General features: G+C 42.3%; 1 protein-coding gene across 1 annotated transcript in view; it reads left to right on the forward strand.

Moving 5' to 3' along the window:
* The window catches only part of PSMA3 (proteasome 20S subunit alpha 3), a 32,610-nt gene extending 30,068 nt beyond the window's left edge, over positions 1–2,542 (forward strand). Inside the window, exons 10-11 of the mRNA XM_082242824.1 lie at positions 2,240–2,304; positions 2,389–2,542. Coding sequence (XP_082098950.1) covers positions 2,240–2,304; positions 2,389–2,433 — 110 coding nt within the window. The 3' untranslated portion in view covers positions 2,434–2,542. The remainder of the gene's footprint in view (positions 1–2,239; positions 2,305–2,388) is intronic.
* The last annotated feature ends 11,294 nt before the right edge of the window (positions 2,543–13,836 follow it).

Below are 13,836 nucleotides of genomic sequence, written 5' to 3' on the forward strand. Positions count from 1 at the left end.
GTTAATTAAGCAGCATGTCTTTCTTGACTCAACGCTTGTTAGTCACCTCCATTGATTTTAACGGTAACGCTCTATAACTGCACTTTAACAGCACAATTAGCATTTATAGTGTTAGCTGGGCACAGGGGGAGAGGCAGTGGAGGTTCCCATATCCCAGAATGCACTTGGAAATAAGAGATCTAGGCCTTAAGACAAAAGCCTTAAGCCAGCAATACTGACAGTTCCAGGCAGGGGCAGAGGCATTGGGAATTATTGCCAGTGGCCAAGCTTTTTGTTTCAGCACAGTTGAGCTGGACCAAGCCAAATGTTAGAGATCAAAGTATATGAATCCATCTTATAGAGAATTCACAAAAATGCCTGCTATCACATGACAACCTAACTTGATAATTTCCTCTACATCATTTCCCGCTTAAGCACCTCCCAATAGAAAAGCATGCATTTTTGATACTTTTTCAATGCTTCAAAAACACAACAAAACAAATCATAATTGCTATAGGCGTGTTAATGAGCATTGCTTCATTCTTCATAATCAACACGCTTGAACGAGCCCTAAGAAAAAAAGTTAGTTTCATTTGAAAGTTCTTTATTCAGGAATCTTCTCTGCATAGAGCTTGGTGCTTTTGTTTGCAGCTATACAGTGCAGCCATCTCAAGTCTGGCACTCTGACAAAATCCTCAGATAAGGCCCGTACACACGTACCGATTGTTGGCCGAAAATGTTCGGCCGCCGAACGCTCGGCCGATTTTCGGCTTATTAGTATGATGCTTCCAACAGCCGACAGCGCACTTTCGGCCGAACAGAATCTGTCGTGCAAGCATTAAAATTTTTGTATGCCGACACCAGTACGGCCGATTGTTCGCCAGTCAGTACAGAATTCGGCCGACAAACAGCAGATTTGCAAGACTGGGCATGCTCAGAAAAGACAAAACACACGGAAAGTTAACTATCACATGACATCACTTCTGCAGTCGGCTGTTGTTGGCCGGCAAAATTCATGTGCAGTCTTGCAGTTTTCAACAGACATGACAGCCCTGGACAAAAGACGGCCGATCGTTCAGCCGACGATCGGTACGTGTGTACGGGGCTATAAGCTTTCCTCTGCATGAAGTTGCATTGACACTTTCCAAAGTGGCCGACATTTGCTAACCTTTGGGCACATGGACAACTTGTATACCTGATGCTTGGGTTCAGAAGGCATAATCCCAGGGCTACACACTGAAGTGCTCCTTGACCCCCTACTCTGTTTTTCACTTCCAAACTTTTGGATTAGGAGGTCGTGTCCTCTTAAATCTTCTGGTGGCATTTTTCTCCATTTTGGATCTCAAAGATGTTAACTTCTTTGAGTCCAGAAAGTCTACATGGAATTCACTAGATTGGTCATCGCCTTCCTTCACCAGGGATGATTTCTGGCTGTGGACATCAGGATGTGTACCTGCATGTCCCCATCTTTCCAGCACAGTATATTTTCCAATGTTTCGCTGTGGGGCCCCTATTTCTTGGCCCTGCCCTTCAGCCTCTCATTTGCACCTTAGGTGGTGTGGGATAGCTGACCATACATTATACAATTTTCTTGTACAGCTTTCCTTTAGATTTACCAAAATCCATAGAATATTCAGTCAAATCTAAACACTTCCAATATGTATGCAATCAGGCAGACCCTTGACCCTATATAGATGAAGGTAAATCTAAATACAATTTAATAAGAAAATTGTTTAATGTATGATCTACTGTTGAGGAAACAATCCTCGGCAGCACAGAAATCAATATGGGTTTCTGAGTTTGGCAAACTGCACAGTGTTTATTTTTTTTTTCTTAGTGTATGGGGGTTGCCATTAGGAGTTACTCACATCCCCACACATTTTCTTTAAAGTACCATGTTTTGTTTCATGCAATTTTCATGCATGCCCACACAGATATTCAACGTTCAACATAACCAGTTAGAGCTATAAACCGACCTAATTATTTTAGTTAAAGGATCAGGGCAATGGTGGCTGTCGTTCCCATCTCCTTTTGAAAAAGCTAGTTGCTTGGCTGCTAAGCTGGCTCACTGGCTTCAGTACATTCAGAAACACAGACCTGGAACAAGTATGCACCTAAAATCTTCTAACCCACATCAAGATTACTTATGGAAACTCGAGTATTTAGAAAGGAGTATAAAATTTCACGCAGTAGAAAAACGGTGTTCTACAGAAATGGAACTTCACTTCTGAATAAAGCATGACATTTTCTTTTTGAACAGTTACTAATGGAAGACATGAAATTGTACCGAAAGACATCCGAGAAGAAGCTGAAAAATATGCAAAGGTAAATGGATTGCTTAAAACCAGTCCGATCTTTTTATTTATATTTTTATCTAGACCTCTAACAAATTTGTTTTTCCCATAACAGGAATCTTTAGAAGAAGAAGACGACTCTGATGATGACAACATGTAACTTAATTTTTGATTATGTCAAATTTATTTCCAATTGCTGTTTTTATATGTATGTATGGACCTGAATACCTTTTGTGTGGCAACTGGCAATAAAACCACTGTTTACACAACTTGTTGAATGGCTGAAATGTACAGTATTCTAGGATCTCTGTGTGATGTACAATGGTCTTTTCTGCGTTACAGACTTCATCCAATCATACATTACAGAATTAATTTTCTAATGGTTTCAGTATGAATGAATTCTAGTACCCACACAGTATATGCAAAGTTGTTTGGTTAGGGGCTCTGCGAGGCTTATCACTTGGCTCTCGGATGCAGATGGAATGGAGGCAGCAATAACTATATAGGTTGGTGGTACATATTAAAGCTAAACTCCAGGAATTATTTTGCATACTGTGATCCAGTTTGGCACAATTTAATTGTATCTCATACCTGATGGACTCTTGAGGAAGCTGGCAATCATTGTATTAGTCAGCTTTGGTTCTTTTCAGGTTCTATGCAGGCAGCTGCACACGGATCCCAGGGGGTCGCTCAATCAGCACTGCTGCCATTAATAGAACGCCTTTTTTTTTTTTTTATATAATGAATACAGGCAGTCCCCAGGTTGCAAACAACATGTGGACTGTAGGTTTGTTCTTAAGTCAAATTTGTTTGTAAGTCGGAACAGGTAAATTTTTTAGGTTTAACTCCAGCCAAATGAATAATTTTTAAGTTTTTTTTTTTTTTTTTTTTTTGGATGGCATAGGGAAGGGTTAACCCCCCCCCCCCCCCTGTACCATTTGTTTTGATGTCTGTGCCCCTTTCAGAAGATTTCATCTCGCTTTATGTCCCTATGACAACTGGATTTTCAAAATTTTGGGTTGTTGTAGACACTTAGATTAGTGATAAAGCTTCAGTGGAGACACCTTTTTCCCATGAGAACTCTTACAGGAGTAAATTTCCCTTCCTAGGGGGAGATTTCTCCTCACTTCCTGTTGTCTCTCTCCGTTTGTAAGTAGGAGTAGTTTGTAAGTCGGATGTTTGTAACTGTAGAAGGCATTCTCTGATTGAACAAGGTGGAGATTGCGGTGTCACTGCCTCTCCTCTCCTATAATCGGAGAACAATTTGTTTTTCATTTAAAAAAAATACAAGGTGTTCTATGAATGGCAGCGGTGCTGAGCAAGCAACCCCCAGTGGTCCGTGTACAGTGTGGGGGGGGGGGGGGGGTTCTAGGTCACTCGCATAGAACTTGAGCAGAAAGATTGTAGCTATCACTGTAGTATTCTTACTACTACTACTATTACTAGATTGTCAGCTTCCTCAGGGAATGCAATCAAGGTCATACTGTACCTGGGGTTCGGATTTAATGAGGGACCTAAAGGATACCTAGTGTGGTTTTGAGAGTTGGGGAATTTCCAGTTTTTAGTTCTCTCTTGCTCTCCATTTGTGTGAGATGAATTTAATGGAATTAACCCATAGGTTTGTTTTTTAATAACTTGGGCTTGATTTGAAATGTATTGTTAGAAATGTCAACACCAATTTTGGGTTGGGTGACCCTTTTTCATGCGATGATAAATGATTGAAATGGATTTGAAACATTTACCATTGGCTTCTTAACGCGTTCACTTCTTTTTTTCCTGAAAAAGTAAACACTTAGCGAATAGTCACTAATGCGGGTTGTTCATATTGGTAATCTCTAAAGGGGTGTGAAACTACATATGAGAGTAGGCAATTGTATAAAAATGAACTTGTCAAACTGATTCTTAATCTACTGAGGCAGTATTTTTTTTTTTTCTGACTTCCATCTACTAATTGGATTTTAATGATTAATCCTTAAAATTTTAAATGTAAACAAGCACAACTCCTATTCATTTAGTCATTCAGTAGGCAGATAAGAACGATTCAAGTTTTTTCATATTATTTATGATCTGTTTGGAGCTATGTTTGAAATGACTTGACCAGCGAAGAGTGGAAAGGCCACTAGGTGGCAGTATGCTGCTTGAAAATTTACTGTGGGAAAGATGTGTGGGTGTGGAAGGCACATCGAACTGCTGTCAAAAGCAGTTGGCTGCATGCCATTGTTGAGGTTTATTCTACAGTAGTGGGGGAAGAAGAGGAAAAGCAGGTCATTACTCTAAAAGAAGGAGACGAGGGATCATTCCTTTGCATTTAATTAAACAATCGGGAATTGTAGTAAGACCCTGGTGTTTAAATCCCTGGGCCTGCTACCTTCTAACAGGTTTTATTTTTTTCTTTTTACAATTTAGCATTGGGCTAAAACTAGCTAAAAACATAAACAGTAAGCTTGCAAAAGTCAAGCTTGTTAAAGATGTTTTCTAAGGGTTGCTTTTGTTTTATTGATTGCTTTTCTCTTTTTCTTTTATAAATGCAGTGTTATCGCAGTGCCAGACGTAGAGAACTTGCACTCTTAGCTGCTGGTACAAATGCAATAGGATTCATTCTCTATTCACACTGCTCTTTCCCAACTGAAAACCACCTCCCAGCCACTTAGCAGCTTTTATTGATCCTTTCATTTATCGGGTTTCACAATACAAATAATAAACACGTGACTACAAGGAAAATGCTGCTTTGCGAGATCTGCTGCAACCCGGCACGTTACAGGCAAGCTTCCATGTGGCTCATTATGCTGTTTGGTTTGTGCTTGCAAAGTACATATTTAAAAAAAAAAAAAAAAATTGGCACTTCATATTAGAGCAGCGACTGTGAAATATTGGCCTCAGTTTGCATGGGTAACTTTAGCACGAGGATGTAATTTATAGAACTGCTACTAAATAAGACTTACCTAAACAAAGCCTTTGTAAATAGTAATATGTGAGCTATAGCCAACAAAATAATCTCCCAGGTGAGAGATTTGTTCAGGTTGTAAAGGTAAGACAGTCCATAGTATTTTTAAAGTGCAATTCCAGTCAAATTCTAACTAATACTAAACCTGCTCCCACCCCCATTCTAAGCCTATTCTATCTACCTTGTGAAAGAAAAGAAGTCTATACTTGCCTATATTGAAGCTATTATGGCCCAGTCACATGATCGGGTCCCATCGCTGGCTTCAGTGTAGAGGAGGGACAGCCGACAACGGCTTCCCTACAGTAAGTCTATGGGAGAGGCATCACCCAGGCTCTGAAGCCATTGTCACTGCCTCTCCTCTACACTGAAGACTGGGACCCGATCATGTGACCGGAGTAGAGTGGCTTCGGAATAGGGAAGTATATACATCTTTTCTTTCACAGTGTAGATAGAATAGTGTTAGAATGGGGGTTGGAGTAGGTTGGTCAAGCCTTAGAATTTGACTGGAATTACACTTTAAATCCTAATCCACCTTTTTGACCATGTTTCATGTTGAACTTGTTCAGGGTGTAACATGGTCACATTATGCAGTCCCTCCCTCACACACACAAGCACCTCTTAACTGAATCGTGGGTTTCTTCTTCCTGCAGCACATTTGTTTTCAATGTGGTGTGGCTCTGCTGCCCCATGCATTCACTTGGATCTGTAAATGGAAGACTACAAGTACCATGTGCCACTGCAGCTCGGGGACTCAGTTTGCATGAGAGCAAGTGTAGTGAAATCACTGCACTTGTAGTCTGGTGTGCATTGTACCTGCAATGCTCTGAAGGCTTTCATGCAGAAATTTAATAAGCCCTGTCTATCACTATAGGAGCGAGGCTTGTGAATCTCAATGCAGTATATGTGCAGTTGCATCATGTTCTTGTAGTCCATTGATTACTTTCTCCACGCCCATAACCAAAAGGCCATATCTCTGTATTGACTTGGAGCTGGAAGAGTAGCCTGCACTGCTCCAATATAATAAAATAAATGCACATTTTATCCTTTTGAGTGCAATTTTCATTTACTTATTTCTGCAAAAAGTAGAGTATGCCTTTAAGATTTAATATTATCCAGTGATGTCTATTAAAGTGAATATTTCCTTGTCTCTTTTAGCTGTAAATGACTGCTGTACAAAGAAGGGGATTCAAAAGACTTAACTGCAGTCGGTTTTATAATACTATTATATTATACTATTTATACTAGTATAATATAACCCCAATTCTAAAAAAGTTGGAACTTGGTGTAAAATCTACATAAAAACAAAATGCAATGATTTGCAAATCTCCTAAATCCATATCCTATTCACAATAGAAAACACATCAAATGTTTTAACTGAGAAAATGTACCATTTTAAGAAAAAAATAAGGTCATTTTGTAATTGATGGCAGCAACACGTTTCAAAAAAGTTGGGACAGGGCAACAAAAAGCTGGCAAAGTGGAACTAACAAAGAAGAGCTGGAAGAACATTTTGCAACTCATTAGATTTATTGGCAAGAGGTTAGTAACATGATTGGGTATAAAAAGGACATCTTAAGAGAGTCAGAGGGGAGGATTTACTAAAACCGATGCACAAAAAATCGGGTGCAGCTATGCATAGCAACCAATTAGCTTCCAGGTTTTATTGTCAATGCATAATTGAACAAGCCGATTGGTTACTATGCACAGCTGCACCAGATTCAGTGCGCTAGTTTTAGTAAATCTCCCCATTGTACCTAAAACTAAAGAAGGGCAGAGGTTCCCCAATCTGTGAAAAGCTGCCTCTAGAAATTTCCACAATTTCAGAATAATGTTTCTCAACGTAAAATTGCAAATACTTTAAATATATCATTGACAGTACACAATATCAAACGATTCAAAGAATCTGGAGAAATCTCTGTTGGCAAGGGACAAGACTGAAATGCAATATTTTGATGCCTTTGGTCTTCGGGCCTTCAGATGGCGCTGCATTAAAAACATGCATGATTCTGTGATGGACATCACTGCATGGGCTCAGATATACTTCCAAAAATCATTGTCTGTGAACACAGTTCACTGTGTCATTCAAAAATGCAAGGTAAACCTCTGTCATGCCAAGAAGCTATATCTGAGCATTGACCAGCACGGCCCCCGTCTTCTCTGGGCCAAATCTCATTTACAATGGTCTTTTGCAAAGTGAAAAACTGTTCTGTGGTTAGATGAAGCAAGTTTGACATTCTTTTTGGCAACCATGGGCACTGTATCCTCTGGACTAAAGAGGAAAGGGACCTTCCATCGTATTATCAGTAAAGCCTGCGTCTCTAATGGTATGGGGGGGGGGGGGGGGGGGGAGACATTTGTGTGTATAAAAGATATATCCAGGTTTTAGAGCAGTGAATGCTCAGGCAAGAATGGGACAACATTCCTCTTAAAACTCAAGCAACTGGTCTCCACACGTATACAGTAGTTTTAAAAGAATAGAGAATTCTACACTGTGGTAAATTTGGCCATGCCCTAACTTTTTTGGATTTGGGGTTGTACTTTGACAACTTTTTGTTGCCCTGTCTCAACTTTTGAGATGCTTTGCTGCCCCCAATGGCTGAGAGCGCTGATCGGAGTGTTCTGGGGGGGGGGGGGGGTCTCCATGTCAGAACACAACAGCACAGTGAGGGAGATCGCTGTACCAACGTTGGATCCGATTTATTTTTTTAATTTCATGTCACAGGGTTGAAAGACCAGAAAAACAAGTTAGTAGCAGCCACCCGGGGCCACTCAAGGTGCCAACGGGTCCTGAAGCACAAGCTGTTTGAAATCCTATGGAAATGTTTTTGAAAGATCTTGGTATTTTCTAGGTTTCTAATTTAATTTTGCCATTCTGATTACTCAAAGTGCCAGGTATCAGTGTTTTCACCCTAGCACAACACTTCTTGGACAGGAGGATTTCAGGGAAATTTCTTGTTCCCAGTCCAAGCACAGCTGACAATTGGTTCTGCTCCTCCCAGCAATTCCTTTCTCTGACTAGGTTACTTTCTGCTGGCATTGCACTGACGTCGGCGTCAAGCCAAGCTGTACATGTCACATGTATACTGCTGAGTTTGAATTTGGAATATATATATATATATATATATATATATCAAAGGCTGAATAATAACCATGTGAGCCTCTGTCCATAGAGGTACCATCATCCTAAAATGGATATTTTGGAGGAATAACCAGGCGTGACCCCCTACAAAACACCTAGTAGGGAGAGTAGTGGACTATCTCATGACCCAATTATTAAAAACATAAATATATACATTTTATTTATACAAAATTAAGACATTGATGCACAATTGTGATAAAACACCAATTCTTGATCACTCCAACAGACCTTACGTTATAGAAACCTGTCTAACCGGTCACATAGTAGCCTCAGATGAATGCTGAGGGCATATCATTTTACAATGTACTATACATCCTCTACATCAGTGGTCCCCAACCCTGGCCTACAGGGCCCACTAACAGGCCAGATTTGCAAGATAACTGAAATACATCCCAGGTGATATCATTTGCTGCTCAGTGATTGCAGTATTCTAGTCTGCATCTCCCCAAGGTAATACTTAAAATCTGGCCTGTTAGTGGGCCCTGAGGACCGGAGTTGAGGACCACTGCTCTACATGTTTTGTGGCCAGAGCCGCTTCTTCAGGTGTTGTGTATATAGTATCATCTACAACAAAGCAAAAATTTAATTATACTAATGAATCAAATTGTAGCCGGGGGGGAAAGGAGTCAATGATTACACAAGAAAGACCAGTAAAGGTAGGGATGCCACAGGGGCTCCCTCACCCCATGGACACGGGGGGCAAGACTTGTAAGTATGTCAATGTAACAAATGCTAAAATAAAAGAGGAGATATAATATGCCAACTGCTTGCTTGGTAGTAATCTATAGCAAAACTGAGGGGCAGGGGGTGGACAAATGGGGGAACCTTGGGACCTAAAGGGAACAATTGGGAGGGGAGTAGGAGAAGAAAGGGGGGGGGGGTGAATTGGTGTTAGAAAGTGGGGGAGAGGTTGAGGTGTAAAAAACGGGACAAGAAAGACCAAAAAAAAAAAAAAGGGGGGGGAGTAGAGGAGTACAGAAAGGAAAGGGTGGTTGTGGGGGGGGGGGAAGAATCACGAGGTTCTCATGAATTGCTGTTTTATCACAATTGTGCATCTATGTCTATTAAACAGTTCTGTATAAATAAAATGTATATGTTTTTTGTTTACTATTAGGGTACCGAGATAGTCCATTGCTTTCCTACTGTAGGGGTCACCTCTGGTTATTCCTCCCAAAGGCTGAATAATCACTGTGTAACTATGGCAAGACAAAAAAATCAACTAGCCTAGGAGACCAAAATATTTAGACGTGATGCGATGCTGTCTTTCATAGTTCTGAATAGAATCCTAGCGAATATGTATTTTATTAGGAAGCTTGCTGGCTGAACAAAGAAAACATCCATTTAAAGGGGGCTGCCTAATGCAGGGCACATTAAAGCGGAGTTTTAGCCAGTTTTGTGTTTATTAAGTCAGCAGCTACAAAAAGTGTAGCTGCTGACTTTTAATAAACACACTCACCTGGCCCATGGTCCAGCGATGCAGCCACCTGAACCCTTGCTCCTCTCATCTTGGCGGCGCCAGCATTGCAAGTGTGGGCACCCGGCTGTGACAGCTTTTGGCTTTACAGCCAGGTGCACACTGCACATGCGTGAGTCGCGCTGTGCGTCCTGAGGGGACGGGCAATCTTCTAAGACCTGTGACGTGTCCCAGAAGATTGCAGGGAGGGGGAGAGGAGAACTTCCACTCCAGCCATCGAGGCGGCCCGAGCAGAAGTGGGAGCGTGTACCTGTCAAATCTAGGTACCCCCCCCCCCAAAAAAAAATTACATGTCAGGAGTATTTAAAGCGGAAGTTCCACTTTTGGGTGGAGCTCCGCTTTAACATGTGAACTAAACGTGGCTGACTCAGAAAAAACGGTGTATGGTTCCTATTCGATTTCTGTCAAACAAGCCTGTTGGAAAATTAGTCTTGATCAGCGACTGCAGCCAGCCAGGCAGGCAGGCAGTACTCGGACTTGGGGAATTTAAAGTGATATTAAAGCCTTTTTTTTTTTAAATAACAAACATGTTATACATACCTGCTCTGTGTAATAGTTTTGCAAGGAGTAGCCTGAATCCTCCTAGACCTAGAGTACCACACTGGGGCTCTTGCCAGGTGCCCCCACAGCAAGCAAGCTTGCTGTGGTGACACCTAAGCAGGCGCAGTCCCATCAATCAATTCAGCCAATCGCGCACTCCAATGGGGATGACAGGCGTGCCGCTCTCCTCAGGTAGGGAACTCCAACATAAGCACATGAAAGAAAATAAAGGAGGTGCAAACACCTAGTGCATTACCTGTGACCACCTTAAAAATGTTTTAATAAAATGCCAAAAACATTCACAGACATGAAGAATAAAATGGCATTACAAGAATCCACCACATGTGAAATGGAACATGTCCCTGTAGATAGGACCACTAATGCATTTCGGGAGTCAAGCTCCAAAGAAGGGAGCAGTCCCATGTTGCACAAAGAAAAAAGAGATGGTGGGAATTTCCAGCATAAAAATCCCTGGCTTTTTTGAAAGTCCATTTAAAGCAGAGACAAGACATGCACATACAGCCCTTGAAAAGTCAGCAAACACGTTTCTTACTCCTGTGCGTAATCATTCACACATGGAACTGTGGCTCAGCAACTCTCCATCTCCTGATTGTCTCACTGGCTGTAACTGACAGCAGTGTGAGTCCTCAGAGGCAAGGCTCTCGTGGACATTGCTGGATCGAGATGGGGCTCAGGTAAAGTATAGGCTGGTGCACACAGAAGGATTTTACCTTCATGCATAAAAACATTGTACCTTTACAACCATTTTAAGGTTGCAGGGAGGGCTTGCCTGAATGGGATTTTTGGGGCACTGGACCCTACTTGTGGAGCTTCACAGACCTTTTGTAAAACTTGTAGTTACCGTATTGGCGTATAACACGCACTTTTTCCTCCTAAAAATGGAGGAAAAAGCAGCAAGCATGTTATACGCTGATATTTAAAAAAAAAAAAAAAAAAAAGGGCAGGAAGCAGCGCCAAAAGCAGAAGGGGGCAGGCCCGGCCGAGGAGAAGGAAGGACGAGCTGTCATAGGAAGTTCCGCTTCCTCGCCCGAGACGTGTGACGTCTATCATAGGCGGGACTTCCTATGACAACAAGCGCTCGTTCTCCCTTCTCCTCGGCCTGACCTACCCCCTTCTGCTCTCGGCTCTGTTTCCCGGCCTTTTTAAAAACTGATTCGGATTGTGTCAATGGCGCTTGCGAGCCTGCATTGCTGGAGACTGCGCTGGCGGGGTTGCATTGCTGGACACTGCTGATGAGGCTGCATTCATGGGCACTGGCGTGTTACACGCTGATAAATACGGTAGCTGAAGTATGAAACCCAAGCCAAGGCTTTCCTTGATTGGCTGAGGGGGAGAGATGGGCAAATTACATCATTATCTCGGTCTCAGCCAATCAGAGGAAGCCTTGTATTCATTCATAAAAATAAAAAGCTTCTTGTGAATGACTGACCAGCGTTCAGCCCACCTCATTTTTGGTCTAGGAACAAGACCGGATGTCTCCATTCAGTACACACACACACACACACACACACACACACACAGTTTATCCAGCCCTGGTAGGGGCTGCATTTTTTTAGTAAAGGAAATGGTTTGTGCCAGCTTGGTCCCCATGAACTCCATAAGGTTCCATATTTTCCTGTCAAGGTGCACACTCCTAGAACTGTGAGTGTTTCTTTGCTTTTAGGCATCAGGCAACTATTCCCCACATTTGTAAGGCTGCCACCTGGTCGTGTATTCATACTAATACCAGGTGGATTTTCCTCTGCCTCATCTGATGGACAAAAGGTCCTTCAAGCAGCACTTAAGCCTAGTACACATGATGAGAAAATCTTACGAAAAATACAGATTTTCAAAGCGATCTATGATAATCTGATCATTAGCACACAGCTTTTGAGAGCTGATCTTGACAGATTATCCGATTGGACAAACCCGAAAATTTTTCTCGTACGATACCAGAAAGCACCCTTTACAATTCTACACAATCTTGAGGAACTCCATTCTAAATGTAAAAAAATGAAACTAAGTTTTAAATACCACAGCGACATTCACACATCTAGAAGACCCAACGTTAGAGGTGACTTATTCTTGGAATGTAAATACACCTTTGCACACACTGGTACTGACTAGTATTTCTCTTCTCACTTTGTTGCTTTCCCTCACCCAGCTAATGTGACCCCAGTGCTGACGGAGAGGATCAGACAAGGAGCATACAAGGATGTTAAGCAGGTGCCCAATGTCCTCCTTATCCACCGACATCATTGGTTGTTAGGAGAATGGCAACTAAAAGGTTGTAAGAGTACGCAATAAAAACCTGTGGCTTTGTGTACCTAAAAGGCAGGCTTGATCCACCCACTGGCTTGTATACAATCTACACATTTTTAGCCATTTTGCCAAGGCACCCCTAAAGACCCCCTGGTTGAAAAATGCAGCTCTATTACAGTGGTTGCCAACCTTTCAGACCTCATGGATCACTAAACTCACAATTTTGAATCTTGCAGAGCACTAACATGAATTTTACATGAAGGAAGATGTACATCGCTCAGATGGATCTATATCCACAATCAGTCGTGGGTGCTGGACCTTGGATCGCTACCGGAAACAGGAACATGAAGAGAATGTGGCCGCACACCAACAAGCACGCCATTGGTTGTGTGAAACGCCTCTACCACTTCCATTCTGTTGTACCTTGCATCCATTTTTGTACAATAAACCCTTTTCTACTTTTGGTGTGCGGCCACTTTCTCTTTATGAATTTTACATGCGTTATACACAAAATGCTCTGGCTCTCTGTGCCGCTCCCGCCCTCTGTATCGCACTGCTGTCTTATACAGACTCATCATTGGATCTCCCCTCCTTATCCAGCCTTGAGCTCTATGCTCTCTCCCACAGTCTGATCAGGGTTGCCATTGGAAGTCCTCTCCTTGTTCACCTCCCGGGCTCTGCACTGCTCCCAGCACCTCCCTCTAATGGCGCTTTTCCACTGCATGGAACCGAACGGTACGGCTCGCTTTTTTGCTTTTCCACTGCTGGTACCGCATGGTATAGTGTAGGAACGGTTCAGTACGGTACGGCAGGGGTTTTCCACTGCATGGAACCGAATGGCTCTGAAAAACAGTACCTACTCGATTGTGGTTCCAAGCGTACCGTACCGGTACTAAATTCCACAACCCCTCCCATGCAGCCTGATTGGTCCTCACTACAAGGCAGTGATTGGTCAATAATCATCACTGTCATTGTTTATGCGGCAGTAGAGGCGGTGCAACCACAGAGTAATCCTGCCCACTACTTATCAGTACTATAAACAGTGGAAAAGCAAACCGTACCGAACCGTTCCAACAGCGTACCATGCGGTACCAGCAGTGGAAAAGCAAGCAGGGCCGAGTAGAGCCGAGCCGGTACTTGCAGTGGAAAAGTGCCAAAAGTTCACAGGAGCCAGAACTACAGAGGAGGTATCAGGTATCCGTAT

Source organism: Pelophylax lessonae (genome assembly GCF_965119305.1).
Source record: "Pelophylax lessonae genome assembly, chromosome: 13".
NCBI classification, from domain to species: domain Eukaryota; kingdom Metazoa; phylum Chordata; class Amphibia; order Anura; family Ranidae; genus Pelophylax; species Pelophylax lessonae.